Genomic DNA, 23,100 nt, shown 5'->3' on the forward strand with positions numbered 1-23,100 from the left:
GAAACTGCCCGGTTGGTTCCTTGGGGCTGACATCCAACAACCACTTACAACCACTCGGGAGCTGGCTGGCAAGCTGCCAGTGCCTCCGATGGGCGGGAGGGGGGGCGGCCGCTCAGGCTCTCTGGGCTGTCTTTGCCCCTCCAAACATTAACATCATCCAAAGCCAATGCAACAACAACTCAGTGCTCAATAGTGGGGTTCTTTCACCTTTGCAGCAAGTCTACTTTGTCTGCCAGTCCCAGTTGTCTAATCAACATATTTATCTCACTCCCGTGCTTCAAATCACTTTTCCTTCTTCCTCCCTTTTACGATCGTGCCTCTAGTCTTTTTCGGTGCATTAGACAGAGACTCTTCTTGCTCCCGAGCTTCATATCCAGCCTCAACTCCCCATCTATCCTCAAACCCAGATTTTTTGTCCACCCCGACTACCATCATGTCTTCAGCAGTGTGAGTACCGCTTTTCCTGTCGTCATAGCATGCCCCCCCCCCCCCAGATGTTGCCCTGCCTTTTCTCGCCTGGCTCGTATACTGTCCTAGAGATAAAATCAATTGACGACAGAGATGCTAACTTTAGTGCGCGATTGGCCAACCTCAAGGTTGGTCCTGCGCAGTCCGAACCCAGTGGTGATTTCGGTCTCATCGGCCTTGCGGTCATGGGCCAGAACTTGATCTTGAATGCCGCTGATCATGGCTTCACCGTGGTTGCGTTCAACCGAACCGTCTCCAAAGTCGACCGTTTCCTCGAGAACGAGGCCAAGGGTAAGTTGAGCAACTGCAATCTCCGCGGAACAGCCCGGACTAATCATGGCCCAGGCAAGTCTATCGTGGGTGCCCACTCCATCGAGGAGTTCTGTGCCAAACTCAAGACCCCCCGCCGTATTATGCTCCTCGTCATGGCCGGCCCCGCAGTCGACGACTTCATTGAGAAGTTGCTTCCATTCGTCGAAAAGGGTGACATCATCATCGATGGAGGAAACTCCCACTACCCTGACAGCAACCGCCGCACCCAGTACCTTGCCGGGAAGGGCATTCGATTCGTTGGAGCTGGTGTCTCAGGTGGTGAAGAAGGTGCTCGTTATGGCCCATCTCTCATGCCCGGTGGTAACGAAGAGGCTTGGCCATATATCAAGGATGTTTTCCAGAGCATTGCTGCCAAGTCGGACGGCGAGCCCTGCTGCGACTGGGTCGGAGATGAGGGTGCTGGTCACTACGTCAAGATGGTCCACAACGGTATCGAGTACGGTGATATGCAGTTGATCTGCGAGGTAACCCGACTCTCTACTGTGATTTATGCTGCATTTACTGACAACGACAGGCTTATGATGTTATGAAACGCGGTCTCGGAATGAGCTACAAGGAGATGGGTGACGTCTTTGCCGAGTGGAACAAGGGCGTACTTGATTCTTTCCTCATTGAAATCACCCGAGATGTCCTCCGCTACAACGACGATGATGGCACACCTTTGGTTGAAAAGATCCTCGATTCAGCCGGTCAGAAGGGTACTGGCAAATGGACTGCCATCAACGCTCTCGACCTGGGCATGCCTGTCACCCTGATTGGTGAGGCTGTGTTTGCCCGTTGCTTGAGTTCTCTCAAGGATGAGCGTGGACGTGCTGCCAAGGTTCTCAGTGGACCTACCCCTACCTTCACCGGCGACAAGGCTGCTTTCCTCAAGAACCTTGAGCAGGCTCTCTATGCCTCCAAGATCATCTCCTACGCTCAAGGTTTCATGCTGATGCAGACAGCCGCCAAACAATACGGATGGAAGCTGAACAAACCATCCATTGCGCTCATGTGGCGTGGTGGTTGCATTATCCGCTCTGTCTTCTTGAAGGATATCACCGCTGCCTACCGCGCTGAGCCCGATTTGGAGAACTTGCTCTTCAACGACTTCTTCAACAAGGCCATCCACACTGCGCAAGATGGCTGGAGAGACGTGGTTGCCTTTGCCGTCAAAGCTGGTATCCCCACCCCTGCTTTCAGCACCGCTCTGGCCTTCTTCGACGGATACCGCACCAAGGACTTGCCTGCCAATCTTCTGCAAGCTCAGCGTGATTACTTCGGTGCACACACCTTCCAGGTCAAGCCAGAGTATGTAGGCGACAAGTACAAGGCTGGATCGTACACTCACGTCAACTGGACTGGACGTGGTGGCAACGTGTCTGCCTCTACATACACCGCATAGAGCATTGACTCGACTTCGGTCAATCTGCTCAGACATGTTGTGGTCTATATGTTTGAAGCAATGCGTATACTTGTCTGAGACAAAATCAGGTCTACGAGGCTTGTCATGGAATGTTGTGTTCTATGGAAAAAATTAGAACGAGCTGCGTATTGGTCATTCGACCCCGCTTCAGAAAAAAATACGAGTGCAACAGGCTCGGACTATGCCCTTGCCCCCCAAAATTCAAATATAGAGCAGGATCAATACATGATATGTCTGCAACAGTGTGTTAAGATTGACGTGCAAATAAGACTGGTGTAATTGTAGATGATGATATGATCGTCGATGAGTGTGTTTGTCAGTGATAAAAATACCTTCCCCCTTGGGAAGTAAATAAGCTTTTGGATCTGTGGGTTGATTTGACTACTCCGTAGTCTGCTAGTGAAATATCCGCAGCAGATCAATCAGTCAATCATTCATTCCTGGCGTGGGTGCGTACTTGACTACTTTTGGATTCTGCTGCTAGAAAAAGAAATGTCATTTCCAAATCCAACAATTATATCTAGTAGCGTCAAGTAGCTCTTCGGGTAGTCAAGTACTAAAAGGCACAAGTTACCTACTAAAAGTACTTATTAGTGGTCGGCGCGGTAAACGGAGCTCGGGGAATCGGCGCTCTTTGCTCTCGCCTCGCTCTTGCACATTTGGGTTCTCTGCCAAGGTTCAGCCTGCGCAGGAACAATTCATTTGATTCTCCCAATCTACTTCATCCCTCCCTTTCGCGTTGCCGTTGCCCGTGCCATTCCATGTGTGCAACGACGACCTGTGTTTCCTACGGACGGTCGTTGTGTGTCAGCGGCATTCGCGTCTGGCGTCTGGCGTTTTGATTGTCTATCCTTGCCCGTGGTTTCATAGCCGCACCCAGGTCCTCCTGTCTTGAATGGGGGTCCTTGGGACGGCCATCTTGACAGATTATTTGACCGGTGTCTACTTGACTGTTTGCACCCCGTCTATCAACCGACGCCATTCCATTTCTTTCCATCGCCTCTGACACAACCTAGTCAGGGTCCGGAAATCCTCTCTGCAATCATGGCCTCCGACACAAAGCGCCAGAACTCTGGTGCGCGAGTGGCGGTTGCGCTTCCGAAGGCCGATGCGGCTGCTACAGGAAGCCAGACTGTCTCTCTCGACATTGCGCTCCAACAAGCTGTTGGAAGCCGGTGAGTATACTTGCAACCTCGCGTGGCTGCTTGAACTATTCTAATCCAGATGTCAGCGTCCGCTTGAATCTCGTGGCTACCGGCCAACCTGCAGTCACTGGTGTGGTCTTCACTGCCGACCCTTTGACCAATCTACTGGTCCTGAATACCGTCTCAACCTCATCTACCGTTATCACCGCATCATCTCTCGCTGCTCCCTCCGGCACCTACAGAATCATCCCCATCTCGCAGATTTCCAGCTTCCAGGTCCTGTCACTACCTCCACCGAACCCAGAACCGACGAATCCAGCTTTAAATGCCATCGACACAAATGCCACACAAGCCCGTTTAGCTAAGAGCATCGCGGCTAAGCAGGCTGCTCAGGCTCGATTGGGCCCCAAGGGAACCACACCAACAGACCAAGCACTCTTCGAAGCCTTGTCAAGAACAATGCCAGCGACGTGGTCAGGCAGTGGCATGCTCATCTCCGACACTTATTTGATCGAGAAACCATATGATGCAGCCAACGTCAGATTCGTAGAGGGTCGCCACGGCGATCTAGAGCGCATGAAGAAGGTGGTTGAGATGGAACGTCAGAAAGTCAGACTAAAGTTGTCTAAGAACCTCTTGGATGGCAAGATGGGCTCTGATAAATCCCCTGCCAAGAGTCCTTCGCCCTCACAGATGAAAAAGGGAGGCTAAGGGTGCCGTGAACAGAACAAAACAAAAGTCTTGACGCTAGTATTTTGCCACGTCCTTGGACTTCACGACCCTGATGTTGAGTAAGTGATGAAGTGTGCATGCAGAGTCTGACCATGAACTCTGTGTGCACTCTACAAACCTATGTAGTCAATGACAAGGTCAAGCTCAACGAAACGTCCGTGGCGTGGCAGGCCAAGTGCCTTAAGCAGGCTCATATTGGAGACTGTGGTATTGTGTAATATCACGAACAGTACTACTGGTGTTGTTCATTTCCGTCTGTACGAACCATTGGGGAGAAGGAGCAAGTCTTGATGATCGTGACCGATGACCGATGTTCCTGGCGTCTTCCCAGGACATATCCTCTGCTTAGTACGAGGATGGCTACTCACAGGTGAAATTCAGACAGTGAGCACGGGACTTACTACCCTACCAGGGATTAAGTAGTACTGTAGAGAAAAGTACGAGGCTTCAAATGTATAGCGTCAAACATATAGCTTCAAATGGGTCGACCGCATGGCATAGGCATGTCAGGCCATCAACATTGAGACATCCAAATGATACAATACAATTATGTAACGCAATGTTACAAAGACTACTCAATCGTCTCTATTCTTGTTCCAAGGCCTCCCAGCAGGATGGTCCAACAAAGATGAGCTGGGTGTCGATCCTTCAGCATGACTGTCCAGCCCCCGTGTCCAAGGGCCCGAGTCTGCGGGTCCTGGGCCCCGAGTAGTCCCCGTCGCCGACCGAGTCGGCTCGTCTTGATCGTATCGATCTGATCGGTGACCCTGCAGGTCTGGACTGTCGTCAAATTCCTCCTCCTTGTCCTCATCATCGTTTCGTTTCCGAATCTTGTCCCGGGCCTCTTCCCTCATCTTGAAAATCTTGAGGTAATTGTATGCAGCAATGCTGACAATCGTGACCAAGAGGCCGCTCACGTTGACGAAGGAAAGCTCATCGTGAAATACAATGGCCGCCGCGCTGATCGTGATGACTTCCTTGAAGATGCCACAAATACTGAGCGTGACGACACTTGTGCGTTGTAACAAGGTGAACTCGCTCGCAATCATGCAGAAGGCGAGGCACCCTGGGACAATGAGCAAGGCTAGGGCGGTTAAAATGCCGTGACTGGATACTAGCAGTTGAATACCGGTGATGACAGCCGTGGGTGTTTCGGAGAAGCAGGCGATAGTGAGGAGGGTGACAAACATGATTGGCGCAAGAAAGAAGAGGGTTGCAAAGGGGTTGGATGTGGCGGGATGGCGAAGAAGAAGAATCTGGGTCAAGGCCCAGCGGAAGCCAGAAAAGAAAGAGGCAGAAATGGCGAGTGCGAATCCCAAGGCATGAAAGGCAGTTTCGCCGGCGACCATCATCAAAACACCCAAGGTCATGGTGAGGATGATTAGGATGAGCTTCACAGACGGGCTTTCGAGGCGGAAGAGAAAGGCGAACGTCAAGACGAAAATGAGGACGGAACTCTTGCACATGGTGTAGAAGGTGAGGGTGATGTAGCGCAAGGAGGTGTTGCCCAGTCCAATATCGAGCGAGGTGGTGGTGCCGGTAGGGACAAGCCTGGTGAGGTAGAATAGGGGTGTTACTAGCGGTTTGTGGTTGGGTGGTTCGTCTCGATATGGTGGAGGTTGAGGCTGAGAAGGCCGTAATGAAGGAAACAACAAAAGGATGGTGCAAGACAAGGCGAACTGGACGACCATATGCAGGGAGGTGGCAAATAATGGGAAGTGGAAGTCCAAGTGGTCGGATGAGAACATCATCTTGTTGTACTGCAGACGACACGCGTCAGTGCTGAGGGTCCAACAGGTCGGGTGAACTTACTATTGATATGGATAGAGAAAAGAAATACCAGCCTCCGACGAGGGCGGCGTTGATGAGAAGATTTCGAATGACATTCTGGTCAGCCTGTCGAGCCTCGTCCGCTGAGAGGCCAGCGGTACCGGCAATTCGAGCATCCAACGTGTGGGCCTGTCTCTTGCTTTTGAGGAATTTCCGACGTTCGTGTTTGCTGAGACCTGATTCTTCATCATCCTCCATTTCCACATCGGAATCTAGCGGGCCGAGTTCATGTTCTTCTGAGCTCGACATTGAGGAAGCAAGTTCATCGTCCTCTAGTTCACTTTTGGACTCGGACGTTCCGCGCCGGCGAAATTTGCGACGAGGATTGATGTAGACGTCGTCTTCAGCCAAAGGGGGGGCTGTCGCTCTGGGGTTGTGTGTGTTGTCGGTGTAAGGAGTTGTGTCCATGAGAATAGTAGACCTCGAGGGTGGCCGATGGAGAGGACGATATGCTCATCAGCACATCTGGAGGGTCGCGAAAGAGGAGACGAGTGCCGACTTCTCCTGTTCCCAAACCACCAGTCGCAGTCGTTGGGGGAGGGATTCGAAGAGGAGGTCAACGGCAATATTTCAGGTGGCCAGCGAGAGTCATGAAAGGGATGGAAGGAGACGTGGACAAGATCAAGCTGATATTAAATAATTGAATGAGGGGGTCAGGAGCATTGGATTACTCTGAGAATTGTGAATCGAGAGGTACAGATGATGAAGTTGGGAGTTGGTGCAGACAGTCCACAATAATAAACATGATGTCCTCATGTTCATAGAAACCGCGGAAGGAGTGACAGGGGGCCGTCAGATGCCAACGCCAAGTTGTGCAGACTGCCACGACTGCCCACACTGCCCTATCAGGCTCTGAAGGGTAGGCGGTGGATTTATTAGCACGCGTTGGGATCAACCGTCCGTGTCATGCCTCTCACTACGCGGGACGGCATTCCAACGTCCATCCTGCAATCTATCAAATGCCAATTGAAAGTAATCAAGTAAGGCTATCTCAAGTAGGCACGTGGCTGTTTCCTCAGATCTACACCACGAAAATTCCTACTATCTTCGCAACTGTATAAAGACATTGAGAATCATTTGGCAATTTCTATCAAGTGCTCTTACCTTCAAGATTACTCAACATGAAAACAGTCATCCTGAATATGTCCACGGAGAGATCGACGGGGCCAGAGAAGCAAAGGTCGGGGTATAGGGGTTACTCTTCCCTCGCCATGACTATCCCCATCGACAGTAATTAGGTAAGAGCCATTGGTTGGCGCGTCACATCACGTGTCAGCAACAGATGGTGAGAGACTAATAAAAGGGATGAAGCATCAATTACTAAATCAATCTTATCTCGCGCTCATCCAGCAGGCAACCGCGTCCACACCAAAGTCACCATACACACGGTATAATAATGATGCGTACGGAGTAGGTGAAGTATCCTCAAGGCTGACAGTCATGATTGGGTTTCGATTGTGGCTAAGCGCGGGAGGCTCAGCCTTCTTGTAAGTAGTGCGGATGATGGCAGAGACGCCCCTCGGCCACCCTACTGGTGCAGACTTTCATTTACTAGGCACGTCCGGCTGGCTAAGGGTATCACGGTTCGTGGATGAGCGAATAGGATCTAGTAGAGCCAACGTCTCTGATCATGCTCTGGTTTATTTATTCCCAACCTGACAGCAACAAGGCTTGGTGTCACTGTGACTCCAGAATCATTCATCATGTCCACCATGGATTTCAGTTGACCGACCGAGATAGACGTTTGCACCTTCCTTCATGTCACCATAACCAGATTACCCCACCTGCCGCATGGTAACCATCCACGCCATCATCGTTGAACTCCCAACTTTCAACATTCAAGTCTACAAAAATGCCATTCTTTGGCAAAAGACGCCGCAAATATGAGGCGGACCCAGATACGTTCGCATCAGCAGGTCCAGGCCTACATCAGCCGTACCTACAACAGGCCCCTCCGGCCTATTACACTCACCCCATGCCTACTCACAACACTCGACCTTCACTCCCTAACATGACTTCATCGCCCATACCCACGACGAACTACCAACCCTATCTACCCTTAACAAGAACTTCCACAGCGCCACCACGTCCAATACCACCGAGACCGCAGGATCCTAGACGAACTCTACACCAAGAGATCGGAGACAAACTGGGAGATGTCCTCACGCTTATGGATGAGGATGCCTTTACAGGTTCAGATGCTGCGCTCCAAGCCATGTTTCCAGACGTGCAAAACCCAGAATCTGCAAACTTTCATCTCGCAGACCGATCTTCTGGCGCCGTTAGCGGCAGAAGCGGCAAAGGCCAAGCTAATCACAGAGGCAAGGGCGATCAGAGGACTGTTTTCTCCAAGGTCGATCTATATATCAATTCTCGCTTACCTGCCTCACTCCCTCCCCTGCGCGTGTACATTCCAACTTATCCCTTATTATGTCTAGCTGCTCAATATTCGTCCAGTGCGTATGCCACTCCTCAATCCCGCTCTGAAAGAAAAGACTTCGTCTCAGCAGACGGACGTCTCGGCACCAAGGCTATGGTGATCAAGTCTGTTCCGTGCGACGACAAGAAGACGATCGTGTTTGCGATTCGAGGCACGTCAATGATGAGCATTCGAGATTGGGGTGTCAATCTTCAGACTGATGCTGTCTCTCCCCGAGGCTTTCTCGATGATGAGGGCAATCTATGTCATTCCGGGTTTCTCAAAGTTGCCAAAGCCATGGTCAAGCCAATTGCTGCTAGACTCCGGACTTTGTTGGAAGAAGACCCCAATCGCACAAGTTGCTCCCTTCTCATCACAGGGCACAGCGCTGGAGGTGCTGTAGCGAGCTTGCTTTATACCCATATGCTCTCAGAATTGGTCCAGTCGGAGCTCAGTATCTTGACTGGATGCTTTCGAAGGGTGCACTGTGTGGTATTTGGGGCCCCGCCGATCAGCCTCTTATCGCTGCAGAAACCGAGGACTGTTGATGGTCGGCTACAGAAATGCATCTTCTTCTCCTTCATGAATGAAGGCGACCCGGTCGTACGAGCCGAACGGGCTTATATCAAGAGCCTGGTCGACCTTCTCTCGCAACCCCTCCCAGCCAAAATTCCATCTAATCATCCATCATCTTCTGCTTGGAACCTTCTCAATGCATCAATGTCCCGATTGGATCTTCAACTCAAGCCTTCGAAAAGGCCGCAGATGAAACCTCACACCACCCAGCTCCAAGCAAGGACCTTGTGGTGGGATGTACCGCCTTCATACCTTTCCAACGCAGGTCGTCTGATTGTTCTGAGGGTTCCAGATGGAGGTCAGGAGGCCGACGTGACAGCGAGCACGGTCAAGGACGAGCAACTACGACAAGTCATGTTTGGAGACCCACTTGTGCATGCGATGGATGTTTACGCCAGAAGAATAAACTGTTTGGCGGTCAGAGCAGTCACAGGCGGTGTTGTATGACCTCTGGTACGAAGTATGCCTGCGGACGGAGAGAGAGAAAATGAGAATGAGGAAATCGCGCCGTTGGGCTAAGCGATCTGATTTTGACTAGTCCTCTCAACAATCTTGAAGCCATAATTAGTGTCAGCTTTGATGAGTCTCGGCCGTAGACCCCCGACTGCCAACGTCAACTGTGCACTACCAGAGTGTATGGGGCATCTTCTGGAATTGGATCAACACAAACGCAGTGTTCGGACCCTGAGGCCTTGTGACAGCTTATGGATCGTCCGAATCGGCGAAAAATCTGGCAACTTGGAATAGCCAAGTGACCCACTCAACGACAATGTCATGGAGTTGTGGGTCTGTTGTATCGAACAAGGACTTCTGGAAACGACTCATCACCAATTGACATCCTCGGTTGGAGATACTCACCCTCGCCGAGCGATAGCATCTCGATTGACGATCTCCACGGCGCTCTGATCAATGCAATATGGAACAGTTTGACATTGTGATCAGCAAGACAGCTGACGAAACAATGAGAAGATTGAGATTCCTAGTCTTCTGCCTTCCTGTGTCGTTATAGGGTTGGACAGCACGTGGCTTATCTGTACCATGATGATTGTGGCTCTTGTGGAGATGGACGCTCGCATCAAAAGGGGACACTGGGGAAGATGAGTCTGGCGACACACGGTGATGCTACTAGAAGAGGACAATAGATGCGCATGCCTATCTTGTGTGGAGATGGACGAGGACAGACGGGAACGGAGATCAAAATCTCATGTCCACTTGCGGCCAGACGACACTCAGAGCAACCAAGAGCAACCAAGAGCAACCAAGAGCAAGAGATATGAAACTGACTATGGTGGGCACCGTGTACAGTACGTGGTATGACGAAGAGTTTAGCGAAGGATCCTCATATATGTATGGCGATCAGATATACACAGCTACTAGGTACATGCTATGGTATGGATTCATGTATGGATCCCCTCGTCTCGTCCCATGGGCCCTCTATCCCTCTCCCCTCGTGCCCCTCCTTGAGCACCACCATGCCGAGGCATACAAGCCCTACCTTTGCTTTCAATTATTACTTCTGTAGATATATTCCCAAGGTAATCAACCCTATCCCTTGGCATCTCGCTTGATAGACACGCTACTGTGGCACTCGTGGCTACGTCCAGCAGCATGCGCAATGCCACTTCCCTTCCAGGCATGGATCACAATTGGCATGGGGTGACAAATAATACGGTACTTATGTTTTTCAACCGATTGCATGCCCACACACGAGACCGAAAAAGGGCAAAAAAAGGCGAAAATGTCTGACTCAGAGCCGCATTAGGAGGTACGAGTAAGTCGTCGAGTAAATGATAGGATGTGTAGGTTTTCGTGAACCTTGTAAGATGTAAAAAGCAAATTTTCCTAAGGGAGTAGGTAGGTTAGGTACCTACTTCGTCTACGGAGTTCCCCATTGCGGATGTCACTTCCGAAATGTCAATTGTTCATTGGCGTCTCCCCACAAGTTCGATTCGAAAGCTACGAAGTTAGGGAAGTACCCAGTCAGGCCAGTCTAGGCAAGGGAATGCGGTACCTAGAGCATGTACCTACTTAACTTAGTACCTCAGTAGTAACTTTGGTGACGTTGAGTAGAGTTTCGTCTTCCGTCTTCCGTCTTTCGACTTTCGACTTTCAAGCTCGGTTATAGATTTTTCGGTTATAGATTTTATCTAATTAATCGCTCTTCAATTAGGAAGGTAGGTATCAAAGGTACGTGGGCACATGGTCTGATCTCGGTATCTGTGTTTCCTTCTTCCTATGGCCAGACCGAACTATACCCCGTAAGGCAAATAGATAGTGAAGAGAGAGAAAAGATTTGCATCTGCAATCAATCTCTTGACAGCCACGACATGCAATAATCAACGGTTTTACAGTACATACCTAGGTTAGGTAGGTAGACGCGTAGGTACCCATCCACTTGCCATATCATATTCCGTAGACAATCATCGATTAAGGTTATCTCTCTCTGGCCGCGTACACCTTTGGTTGATCATGGTCATCTCCGCCGGCCACTCGACCTGCCCTGCCCGCCCAAACAGCCGAATAATCTAAGTACCTGGTAGATACCTACTGTACACCGTACACTGTAATTTTGTAACTCCTAATGATACGGAACACATTTGCGTCAGAGTCCCTGAGGCTCGAGAATTGAAGCTAGCCTTCTCGAAAAACAGACTTGCTTGGTCCACCCGGCCCCGCACGTCAATCATTCGCTATCATCTCGTCTAAGTACTCCGTAGTGCAACAGTATGGAGTATTCCCGCAACCACGAGGACCGACGACATTTTGCTGTTGAGCCTGGTATTAGTGGGGCGGTGGCAGCCACGCATGTCGCATGCGTACGTACGGAGTACGGTGTACTTGTAAGCGAGTCGTTAGCTGCCCACGCGAGCCAGGTCGGTTCGAACAAGGCGCATGGAAGGGCGAATTGTCCATTTCCAGTAGTATGCAGAATTAATTCCCACAAAATTACTTCTCCATCCCAATCTAGATCCCGCTGGGTACATTCTCCTACCCCGTACGTATGTGTACCACACGAGAATTGACTGCTCATAGCCTTATGCACCTACAAACCTGGTGCGGCGCGCCCCGCCCGGTGCCCAATGCGTCGTTCTCTCCCTCGAATTTAGGACATTGTTGCGGAATTGCTGCAGTGCCGTCATCTTTGGCCTCTCAACAGGAACCTTGTAGTGTGACTCTTGCTTCGAGCTGTGAGATGACAACTTCTTGTGTTTGCGCCGTATCAATGTCGGCACAGATTCTTCTGTTGCTTGCACATGTTGCACCGAGCTCTGTTCTTCGGGTGCTGTCGTGTAGGATGCTCCAGTCCAGGTAACTGCCGATCCTGCTTCAGTTTGTGACTCGACTTCCACATCAATCCCCTCTGGGAAAGCAAATGACATGCCAAGAGGGGTGGCTGTCGCTTGAGCCACAAAATTTGCATGTGGTGCTTTTGGGGTGGAAGCCGCGCCAATGGCAAAGCTGGACGCTGGACGTGCCGCATCATCCGTGTCCTGAATCGAGCCATGGTGGTCTGCATTTGACGTGCATTTCTCTACAGCCAGCTGAATTTCACCCGCGTCCAGTACTGATTCCAATCCCGGCACTGCATTTGGTGGGACGCCTGTACTTTCGGTCGAATTCTCGCTTATTGACCTATTAAGCGAGTTCGTATCAGGAAGTGAAGTCACACCGCTACCACTGAAACTTATTGTAGGCGCTTTAGCCGTGGTTTGAGGTACCTCGTCAAGATCTGCGCCTGATCGTCGTCTTTTGCGGCTGCCTTGCTGTACCCCAGGAAGCTCGGATTGGTGGGATTGAACCGTCATCTGCGCCGGAGCAACATGATCGTCGGTTTTCTCGCTTCGAACTTGCGGATCGGAACTCCCCACAGTTGCTCCGTGGTCTTTCTCGAGGTACTGGTCATCGGCTGACTCTGGAGTTTCAAGACCTTCAGTGGGAGGTTCGTGCGCGTTCAACAGAGATGAATCCTTTAAGCGTTGCGGAAGGGTGGCATTTGACACTTTTGGGCTGCCATATGACTCGAGAGATGGACCTGGGGTCGGATCACTCGATGAGTCTACCGATGGTCCAGGAAGACATTGTGTTTGGTTGGCGACGCTGCGCCTTTGCCCACCGCGTGGAGTGGAACGCGTTGAGCGTGTGGTTGGCAGCGGACTGGAAGTTATGGGACTAGTTCGGGTTGCTGGTGTTATGAGCACTTCAATTGTGCTTGCACCAACAGGAGTTTGTGCATTTTGTTTTTCTTGAGACCTAGTGGTGACCATTATCCTCCACCCCGGGTGAATTGCCGAAGAGGTGCCTCGATGGTAATAAAATGCTATGTTCACAGCACTTGTCAGTCTAGCAAACTTAAATGTTGACGTGGCAAAGCTTTACGCTGTGGTCTGTTGAGGGGAGTGACTGAATCTGAACCAGGTGGTAAGAATTTCTTGAAGATGGAAACTGTGATGTTGAAGATCCAGGTCACATGACTTAGCTTGTTTTGTCTTGGGGACGCCGAGTCTCAACCTTGAGTGAAGGTTTGAGCCCTGGGCGTGAATATTCTCTTCAACAGTCACTCGATCTTGGTGCCATCCACTTGTCGTGACTTACGCAGCACAGGCCAGACATGTAGACAGTATTGGATGTACCATTCATCCTTTTTTCATGAAACTCTTGATTCTTGACAAGCGAGAAGAATCGAGCGAGAGTGAGGGGAAATGGCCATTTGGTGGCAGGTGCAATCCTGGTCGCCGTGGCTCTCCAATCATTTGAGTTACTGCCATGTTTATAATCATCGTCATCGTCATCTGTTGGCAGGTGCGGGTTCGCTGATTCGGCAAGAGCAACCTCACCTCCATTCGTAGCTTGATCGCCTGCTCATGTTCGCTCGTGACTTTTAACATGAGGCAAGCAACAGAGATGATGTTAAGGCTGTGTCAACGAGGTTACAAGGCTGGTTTACTGCGATCGAGTCTGCTGCCCTCGGCTGGATACATATTTTCAAAAGCGCCCTCTTCCAACTCTATTCATACCCACCTCCCTATACAGAATCGCAAAATGAGCTCAGTGACCAAGGCAAAGTCCCTGGACCACTTGGTATTGACCGTCAAGGATCTCGACGCTACAGTCCAATTCTATGCCAGTGTTCTTGGAATGCGGCATACCTCCTTTACCTCGGCTGGATCGGATAGACATGCCCTACATTTTGGGAACCAGAAGATCAACTTGCACGTAAGTGGACATGAGTTCGAGCCCAAGGCGGCCAAGGTCCATCCGGGAAGTGGGGATTTGTGCTTGTGAGTCTGTCCTGGCATGGCTGGCCCCTTTGCGGTATGAGATGCCCCATTGCTAAAAGCTAGGTCGTCAATCTTTTAGCCTGGTCGAGGATGGGGTCGATAGTGTGCTTGAAAGGCTAAAGGCAGCGGGCATCACGGTGCTCGAAGGCAACAAAGTCGTCAACAGAACTGGTGCCCAGGTAAGTCCTACGCAGTTGCTGGCACGGGCATTGAAGGTTCCTTGTATCATTACCATGGCGAGGAAAATGCTCATGTGGTGAATCTAATTAGGGCAAACTTCGCAGTGTCTACGTTCGAGACCCTGATGGCAATTTGATCGAGTAAGACCCCTCCTTTTGCAATGCTTTCTGCCTTGTTATCCCCGAATGAACTCATGGATAATGATTCCGTATTGCAGACTGTCCAATTTGGTGCAAGATGACTGAGTCAATGAATGGATAACTTAATCCTGGGAAATCATCAAGATCACGAGAAGTAGCTACTGCCAAAAGGAAAGAGTGTAGAGAGCTACTACTACGAACTGTGGGTGCTTCCTAGGTTCTTGGGGAGACGAAGGAGAGTGCTCGGCCAATCCACCACCAGACTGTTGGTTGGACAGCCCGCTTCTCCTGCAACTATTTCGTCGAAGATTCACTGTAAAGTCTGTGTCTCGGGGAATTTTGTGGTCTCGGGGCGCTCGGTCAATTAACGATTTGCACTACAATTTTTCCACGAAGAAAGAAATCTGGTCATCTCTATTGGAAAAAAAACTTGGCTGGGTTGGCAAGCGGTTCCAAATTCATTATCTCATTTGAAAATAATCGATGGCTTCTTCGCCATTCTTGTCATGGTCGCATTTTCAAGATCTCAATGACTAGGCAAGGAGAAATCTTCGTAGTATATAAGCCTGCCAAGCAGAAAAATCGGGATCTCGGACGTGGCTTTTTTCTGCTAGACGAGCAAGCGATGACATTCTGATTCGAAGCTCCTCTTGACCTCAGGCACTGGCACTACTAGCCTCGAGGAGCTGAGGATCTTCTGATACTTGCTGCTATGCTGGATGAGGCAGCCATCGTGCCGTCCCAGCCATCCCCGTTTACTTGGTTTTGTCAGGATTGTTACTAGTCCAGGCAGAAGATCTACTGTGCAGGAAGGCCATGGCATGGCATCGATCTACTGTACCATCAAGTGCAAGGTAATGAAGCTGGACCAAATCTGACGTGCGCACAAAGTCCTGTGGTGTGTTCAACATCAACCTGTGAAAGAAATGCCTCTTATCAGCACTGCATACTTCCAAGAAACAATGATACTGGAGATAAGATCCGATGTTTGTGACTCGGATCAGAACTTATATGACTGGATGGTCAGGCCATTCTGGCATGGAGTGGGAGACATCAATTCGTCGTATATACGTATGACGGGCTGGATCATCATCTACGGATCCACAACTTGTTATTTGAAAATGTGAAGGTTGTAGAGGGACAAGTGGTTCGCATGCTAAATGCAGCGGAAAGCCCTCCTGACATACACGTACTGTACCAGACACTGTCGTAAGTGCCTCAGTTCAGTCAGGCAAAGGAAATTGGATTGATCTACGGACAATCCGTATTGGTGGTGCGGTCCATCATGGCTGTCATTCTCTGCTCGAACATGACCAGTCATCTCGTGTCTCGAGTTACTACTTTGGCGCCCCGACGCAGAGACGTTAACTCCACTTAAGATGGGCGTGTCGAAGCCCCCGTGAGTCTTTGCCGCAGGAAGATGCCGCTTGTTGGAGACTGATGTCGCTATCTATCGCTTCAACATTAGTCTTGAACAGATTTTGTCCTTGGTCGTTAGTGTAGCCAGCCACCTAGCGTCCCCATTTGACCGACCCAGGCCCTCATATTTTTTCATTCACATCAGTATACTCGTAAGGATGAGCTAAGAGAACCATTTCTATGAATGACAAGTGAACATGAAAATACTGGGCTCAATAATAGTGAGGCGAGAACGGCGGTGGAGTTTCACTTTTCCATTTGAGGCCTGGACTAACCATCATCCAGAAATGATGGTCGCGCTGAAAAGCGATAAGATCCTGGCAGGAATGAGATCTCATTCTTGTTGGGTGTATGGGTGATTAGACAACAGCTCAAGGCTCATTCATTTCCATTAGGTGTCGTCTTCAGTTCCTTTGATGGAGATGACAAGTTGGATTCTGCTTCCTCGTAAACAGAGACCTCTGGAGCACCTACCAGCCTGAAGAAGCCTCGATTACTCAGGTAGGCAGCACCGTATTGGCTAATTCGCCTACTTCTATTACCGTAAGTAGTGGACTCACCTACTGTACCATAACCATGGCCATGGTATACATGCCCAGGCATTTTTCTGTCCAAGGAACGGTCGCCGTTGTTAGTCTAAGTAGGCGAGGCCCGTCATCCAATATCCTTGTAAACAACACTTCAAGTGACCCCAGAAACGTCAAACTCGAATCTGTTTTGCGTTGAATATTGCTTTGGAAGAGGATGAAGATCTGGATGCAATTCCCTCTGACTGTGTTTGCACTTAAATCCGAGAAAACAATGAATACCTGGTATTGGGGGCGTGAGGTGTCGGTTACGCAGCCTCTGCCACGCTCCTTTTTGCACCGTGCCTCTCCTCCACATAAACCTAAGCCCGGCAAGAGTACTCACTACGTAGGAAACGCCCAAGCGCCTTGGGCCCTCGTGGTGTGGTACGGGGCGGAAGGGAACCTGTCATAGCCGTGCACTCTGCCAGGGGTTCTCGTGTCCGGGTCCAAATGCTTCCATGAAGACTCGATTTTGTGGCCCCAAGGATTCTATAGGTATTTCCATCATGCATCGTAAGTAAAAGATACTCGGTAAGACCTGTGCGAGACAAACTTGGTCGTCCGCCACGAGCACAACGACACCTCTGTTCTCTAGTACAGCACCTTGTGGGTCTGCATGATGCAGCTACAGATTGTTTCGCGTGCGTCGTGCTTTGCAAAGTTTGACTAGTGCAACAGGACGCAATCGCCATATGCGTGCACATACTCCGTACTCCGTAACAGCTGAAGCGAAGAACCTCTGCAGTGGACTCCCAAGAAAGGATGGGCCCTAAGTGGCCCCCAGTGGCCGAGATGCCCCCCTTTGGTCCCGATGTGCAAGCATCCCTGCCACCACAAGCCCAGAAATCCGCGACTGGCCCCAGTGACCGACTGTGCGAACCTTATGGGCCCGCCTGAAGAGACACCAGAGATCTACACCCCTCGACATATCCTGCACCTTAAGTAGGCTACCGGTTGGTCAATTTAACGCCAGTCGTGCTGGGGCTCGTGCATCACATTCTCCCTCTGCCATCGTGACGCACGGGAGGATCGTGATTTCGTAGTTGTCAACTCCCAACTCCCAACGCCCAACAACCAACACCCGCTGGACGCGGGCCTCCACCCCCCACCCTCCGGGGCACTTGGTCGTGGCAATTGGACAGGTCCACCAGACTTCTTTGGCATTGTTTTCCCTTTAAACCTACGGAGTAGACGCTTGAGTCAAGATCTTTGGCGCCTCTAGCGGTCAGACGTCACGCCACCCGCCCCGGCCACCCTCCTCATAGTAAGTACTCCGTAGGTAGGTAGTTCTCTCGTCTAAGCAGTAATGGTGGTTGGGTGGGCCGGTCCCGCTGCCCCCGTACCCAGATTCTCTCTGGCACCAACTCAACTGGTCCCCATACCTGCGGGAGGTCCTGCACACCCCGGGAGCTAGCTAATTAGGTTACCGACTTACAGAAGTCTGCCTAAGAAGTTACCATACCTCCCAATTGGGGCGCCCAGCCAAACAAGTACAGGAGAGAGAAGAAGAAGCGTGAGAGGGTACGAGGTGCTGCAACTGTGCCTATCTGTCTTTAGTCCCGCCCCTCTGCCCAACAGTGGTTGTCTCTGGTTTTACTGGAGCACTGGGACAATGGAACAATGGGTTGATGGGTTAAAAACGCCGCGAGAGTGAACGATGGCTTGCAATAATGCCAAGCAGCTCCCTTCCAGACCAACAAGAGGCTTGAGTCCAAAAGTCCAGACTGTGTTGGTTCATCATCGTCTTTCTGGACTCCTAGAGTGTACATTTAGTCGGCTCCCGTCGTCCGTGGACTTTAGACACTCAATGTCCATGTTCACAGTTCCTCATGTCGGTGACAAGGTTCCTCCTATAGATCATGGTCACCACAGCGTGGTCTACCACCTGCCGCTTCATATCTGAACCCAATCTTCTCGGACGATCCCTTGCCATACCTATCATCTACTAATGACTTCCTTCGAGGGGTCATGCGCCCACACTCAACCCCTCAAACTAGGTTTGGCTATGGCAATCAATCGACCTCAAGTCAAACACAACCTCCGCAATATCAAAGTTCAATGCCCGCATCCATGTCACCGGGACCTCAAGGATCCAACCTTTCCTTCCCTCAAAGTCTGCTTGTAAATGATCTGACCTCTACCGTCCGGAGTCCCGTTCATCTGCCAACTCCGGGCCCGCTTTACCCATCCAGCCTTGAAAGGTGAAGTAATCTGGTTAATACCATTCCTTACTCAACTGACACTTTCCAGGCCGGCTCGTGATTTCCATGAAGTCAACATTCTCAGTCGAGACTCAGGTGATGTGTGGTCGAACCCACACGCAGGCACCAGGAATTACATGACGGATACGCAAATTCTCACGTCCACGGGAAGTCAAGTCAGGTCTTCCTCAATGCTACAATCAGGAGCCATGCACGAAGTCTCCACCGTCTATACCAACACCAACACCAATCCCAACTCCAACCCCAACCCCAATCCGAGGGCCAGTACTAGTCGCTGTCGTCTCCATATACGACAACAACCAAGGGCAAGTCGGGCAGGACCAGATGGCAAAGACAGAAGGCAAATTCCCAATCGACTCGACTCGCAAGGGCAAGTGCTAACCACCACCTAGGGCCATTGATCCGCCTCCCATTCTGCAATTGCTCATGTACGATTTTGATCCGGAATCAGCATCAGACATGGCCGAAATCACCAGCCAGTTTTGGGTCGTCTATTGCAAATTGATCTCGGCACAGTCACCTGATCGAGACGTGAGCACCGTGTCTCAAATCAACGAAGATGGCCATAAAGAAGTCCAGCGACTGCTCTTGGGCACCTCAGTTGCCAGCCCCACAGTCACCAGCGACGATCCCGACCCTCCCACGTTTCAACCACATCCTCAGTCAACGGCGAGCTTCGTTGCTCCTCCTAGCCCGACCTCTAGATTTCTCCCCACATCCTCAACCCGTACATCAGAACCAAAGAGACAACCCCACAAGTACCCGGGCGCCTTTTTCATTTTCGCCGACATCTCTGTTCGAAAAGCAGGCGACTATCGCCTGCAGTTCACTCTGATGAAAATGGATGCAGTTCCTATGGCTCCAGGGTCTACCGTGGCCGCGGTCGACATTGTGACCAGTGACGTCTTCAGGGTAGTGAATGCCAAAGACTTTGACACAGTCCAAGCCAGTAGCAATCTGGTCAAAGGCTTATTGGATCGCGGCGCGGGCTTTCCCCTGAAGCTCAAAAAGGGCCTCAGGGAAGGACAGAAGAAGCGCAAGGGTCACTCTGACGAAGGCTCCGACGATGACATGAGCGATGCAACAGGAGAGACTTGACACGGATGTACAAGGACAATCACCCCCCTTTCAGAGGTCGAGGCATTTACAAGATTCTGCCATCGTCCCAATCGAACCCGAATCTGTCTATAATCACGAAGATGACTACATACAGGTGGCGCGCACCGGTAGACACCTCCGATGCGATTTTCCTCGACACTGAGACACGTTGCAAAGCACGCTTCAGAGCTCGGATCCCCCCGACAAGAAATGCTCAACCAGTTCTCAATTGGATGTCTGATGGCACTTGTGATCGAGTCGCGGACACATACAATAACAGGAGTATTCGCCGCTACCCACAGAGCCAGACAAATGGACTCTGGACAATGTTGCAGCAATCAAGATGCGTGTGGCCACGACGGATGTCTCAATGTTCGGAAGGTGCTTACTTGCTAAATTTCGGAATCGGAATCGACCACGGTCGTGATGCAACGCGTTGATCGTTGCCGTAGATTGAGCACTGCATGAGATCACGCATGTGACAGGACTCAACCCGCGGCTGCCGGTTTCACGACGCTCCCACCAACGCAGAACCAGAGGTTCAAGGTCGGTCAATTGACAACCATCGTGTGCCAACCTGCACGACCTCCTGGTCAGATTGGCGATCCAAAGAACCGTGTGGCATGGCGGAAAGGAGAAAGGGGATGGGGACAGCTCACGACAGCTCGGGCCGAACGGCACCGACCACGTTTTCAGGGGCAGGCTAAAGCTTGCGGCCTCGATGATGTGGATTAGTATTGTGTGCAGTACTCATGTCTAAACACGGTGCCATGGACATCGGTGGGACAGTTTCAAATGTTGGCAAACAAGATCTCGCGTAAGCATCCAGAGAGCAAAATTTTAGGATGGATTCTGTGCGCATCCCATCTTGTTGTCATGCATCTCGCGTAAAGATCAGATCCGCCATCTTGACTGAAAGGTCGATGGTCTAGATTTTGGCTTTTGGCTTTATAGACGACGGGTTGTTATTGGCGCCAATTCAATCCCATGAAAACCACAGGTGGCCACCGCCTCGGAATCTCGGCGGTCTAGACCCTGTGAGCGATTCATGCCAATCACATGAGCTGTTCTACAGCCTGTAAGTCCGAGGAGGAAGGTCTGGTTGATCAACGGAACTGCTGCACCAACTGTGGATAGTCAATTCATCTGGGTCGCAGATTAACCTCCCATCCAAAAGTAACCTATCTCTGGTTGAATTGGATTCGGTTCAAGCTGAGTTGAGTTGAGTTGATCGGGTGGCAAAGCATAATTCTGGGTGCCGGGCATGGAGCTTTACGCTACTTCCTGAAGATCCAGCACTGTTGGCTTGATTGCATTTTGCCATGCTTCTGCACGGTGGGGACTGGTGACATTGGTGGATATCTTGACCACAGCAACTCAAAAGCCGCATCGCACATGGACTGGTGGTTGAGATGATCTTTTTGAATCATCTTCCTTGTTTCTCAGGAAGAAGCGCGTCTTGGAACTTCAGGCCGTTAAAGGTTCGGCCGTTAGGATATAAGGTTACAAGATCATCGCCATTCCCTCTAGATATGGTGATGATCAGTTTGCACGCGGCTTGGCTTGACAAGGCATCGAAGACTATGGAAACGGCATCCACCCAAAGACCGGTGGTCCAGCAATTGATCTTCTGACCGGTTCTGCGACAATTTTCTTTGCGGTCTCGCCTTGACCTTGTTGTTTCAAGACGATGAGTTCGGTGGCAACCGCGCCAACGTTTCCAATGTCACCATTGCTGCAGCACAATTGGCACTATAATACTTAACTACCCATATGGGCACTTGTGGCTTTGTATGGTAGTATGCAGGCGGACTGTCTCTCCGTGGATCCTCATACCCGTCATCTATTGGTCTCCCATTCGAAAACCACGTTGCTTGTCTCGACACGTGCGATCCGAATCTCGATTGCTTGACGGGATCCTGAGAATCTAGGAGTTCCAAGGCTGGCATTGTGTTAACTTAAGCTTTTATGACAGAATCCTGCCCCGAGTTCCCTTGTCAGTGACGACGCTGCTAGAGCCCATCCGGTTTGGGCCTTCGGCAGAAGCGCTAAGAAGAGATGTTTATGAGGCTAGCGCCTTTATGAAAGGAACCTCACTGCCAGGCGGGTGCATGAACCACGTAACCCGAGAAAAGACGGGGGAGACCTTTAGTTGGGGAAGCCTACATGCCATGAGGGCGCCGTGGGGGGGCGAACGGGGGCTAAGATGGGCTCGAGACTTTCTTAGTTCTCGGCGTCTCTCGTGCCCATCTACTTAGGTCACCTACAAAGGTATCTACGTGGCTATAGAGTTCGTCTATAGTCCACTTGGTAAGTAAAGGCTTTACCTAAAGTACCTAGCTGGGTACTTAACTTAGGTGCCGGACTAGGTAATGGTGACATTGCATCAGCCTTGGGGTGTGGGTATATGTTGTCACTGGCTTGTTATTATTAGCCCCCTCGGCCCCCGGGTTCCAGGGGAGCCTAGCTGGGCACAACCGCCTACCAATAACAGTGGGAGGGCCCTCGGGCCCTTTTCCGAATTGGATGCCGCCTGTCAGCTCTCCGCAGGTGCCTAAAGAGAACCAACCCATCACCAACCCTAAAAGTTCTCTTCTAAGGACTATCATTCCCTAATCCGCCATGACGCACAGGCTAGTTTACTTCCAACACCCGTCCACAATCCCCACGGGCCTTCTTTAGCTGATGTGACAATGTGCGCCTTTAGCTTCAACTCTCTCCTTGCCCCCACTGAAGATCCTCACTTCTTGACCACATCTCAAAATCTCATCTTTAGTCAACAATTCCATCTGAGTTTTGGAATCGCCATTGGCCCAGTTCTGCATCTCTTCACTTCACTGACAAGGCATTCCGAGATATGAATGCCTTACCTTAGACCCCACCAGCGATTCCTCAGTCTCTTTAGGCATGTGCTACCACAATGCCCGCCCCAATCCCTCTCATCCTTTTCCCATGAGAGACCATCCATGCGAGCTGTCACAATCAACACTTTCCACCAGGTCACCGCCTGGCACGAGCCTCGAACGTCTCTCCTCGGCCGAGCAGTTTCCTTTTCGGGGCCCGCCATCCATTCTCAAAGTTTGAAGATAGGGATCGTCCTCGTGTTCTCAACTACTTTTTAGGATCGTCACCTGATCGAGACCATTCTGATGCAATTGATCGACAACGACAACAAACACTCCCCCTTGATGGACCTCGGCTCCAGAGTACTCGCGGCTTTGGTTTCCTGTAAGTAGTTGGCGTCTCGCTTATCTGAAAAGGATACATGTCAGCTCTCCTACAACA

The 23,100-nt window shown here is 50.8% G+C and overlaps 7 protein-coding genes across 9 annotated transcripts; 5 read left to right on the forward strand and 2 right to left on the reverse strand.

Moving 5' to 3' along the window:
• The first annotated feature begins 214 nt into the window (after window positions 1-214).
• Window positions 215-2,524, forward strand: PV10_07500 (6-phosphogluconate dehydrogenase, decarboxylating). Of its 3 annotated transcripts, none has more exons than XM_016372410.1 (4): window positions 215-447; window positions 575-759; window positions 814-1,265; window positions 1,316-2,524. In XM_016372410.1, exons 1-4 carry the CDS (start codon window positions 434-436, stop codon window positions 2,183-2,185), a joined length of 1,521 nt encoding a protein of 506 aa, XP_016221742.1. In that variant the 5' UTR covers window positions 215-433; the 3' UTR covers window positions 2,186-2,524. The 3 variants fall into 3 exon arrangements, with proteins under 3 accessions (XP_016221742.1, XP_016221743.1, XP_016221741.1); XM_016372411.1 differs by having other exon boundaries at window positions 623-759; XM_016372409.1 differs by lacking the exon at window positions 215-447 and having other exon boundaries at window positions 480-759.
• Window positions 2,525-2,806: 282 nt separating this feature from the next.
• Window positions 2,807-4,540, forward strand: PV10_07501 (uncharacterized protein). Its single transcript, XM_016372412.1, has 2 exons — window positions 2,807-3,381; window positions 3,438-4,540. Exons 1-2 carry the CDS (start codon window positions 3,251-3,253, stop codon window positions 4,060-4,062), a joined length of 756 nt encoding a protein of 251 aa, XP_016221744.1. The 5' UTR covers window positions 2,807-3,250; the 3' UTR covers window positions 4,063-4,540.
• A 118-nt stretch (window positions 4,541-4,658) lies between these two features.
• Window positions 4,659-6,639, reverse strand: PV10_07502 (uncharacterized protein; the record flags this gene model as incomplete). Its single annotated transcript, XM_016372413.1, has 2 exons — window positions 5,896-6,639; window positions 4,659-5,843 (listed from the first exon to the last, which is right to left on the reverse strand). The coding sequence occupies exons 1-2, from the start codon at window positions 6,319-6,321 to the stop codon at window positions 4,659-4,661; spliced, it is 1,611 nt and encodes a 536-aa protein (XP_016221745.1). The 5' UTR covers window positions 6,322-6,639.
• A 926-nt stretch (window positions 6,640-7,565) lies between these two features.
• On the forward strand, window positions 7,566-10,176 carry PV10_07503 (uncharacterized protein). Its single transcript, XM_016372414.1, has one exon. It carries the CDS (start codon window positions 7,766-7,768, stop codon window positions 9,353-9,355), a length of 1,590 nt encoding a protein of 529 aa, XP_016221746.1. The 5' UTR covers window positions 7,566-7,765; the 3' UTR covers window positions 9,356-10,176.
• Window positions 10,177-11,574: 1,398 nt separating this feature from the next.
• PV10_07504 (uncharacterized protein) lies at window positions 11,575-13,287 on the reverse strand. Its single transcript, XM_016372415.1, has one exon. It carries the CDS (start codon window positions 13,171-13,173, stop codon window positions 11,944-11,946), a length of 1,230 nt encoding a protein of 409 aa, XP_016221747.1. The 5' UTR covers window positions 13,174-13,287; the 3' UTR covers window positions 11,575-11,943.
• A 427-nt stretch (window positions 13,288-13,714) lies between these two features.
• Window positions 13,715-14,964, forward strand: PV10_07505 (uncharacterized protein). Its single transcript, XM_016372416.1, has 4 exons — window positions 13,715-14,187; window positions 14,267-14,366; window positions 14,458-14,507; window positions 14,585-14,964. Exons 1-4 carry the CDS (start codon window positions 13,793-13,795, stop codon window positions 14,610-14,612), a joined length of 573 nt encoding a protein of 190 aa, XP_016221748.1. The 5' UTR covers window positions 13,715-13,792; the 3' UTR covers window positions 14,613-14,964.
• A 3,463-nt stretch (window positions 14,965-18,427) lies between these two features.
• Window positions 18,428-20,236, forward strand: PV10_07506 (uncharacterized protein). Its single transcript, XM_016372417.1, has 3 exons — window positions 18,428-18,696; window positions 18,746-19,057; window positions 19,110-20,236. The coding sequence occupies exons 1-3, from the start codon at window positions 18,464-18,466 to the stop codon at window positions 19,813-19,815; spliced, it is 1,251 nt and encodes a 416-aa protein (XP_016221749.1). The 5' UTR covers window positions 18,428-18,463; the 3' UTR covers window positions 19,816-20,236.
• Window positions 20,237-23,100: the final 2,864 nt, after the last annotated feature.

This window comes from Exophiala mesophila (genome assembly GCF_000836275.1).
Source record: "Exophiala mesophila strain CBS 40295 unplaced genomic scaffold supercont1.5, whole genome shotgun sequence".
Classification (NCBI taxonomy): domain Eukaryota; kingdom Fungi; phylum Ascomycota; class Eurotiomycetes; order Chaetothyriales; family Herpotrichiellaceae; genus Exophiala; species Exophiala mesophila.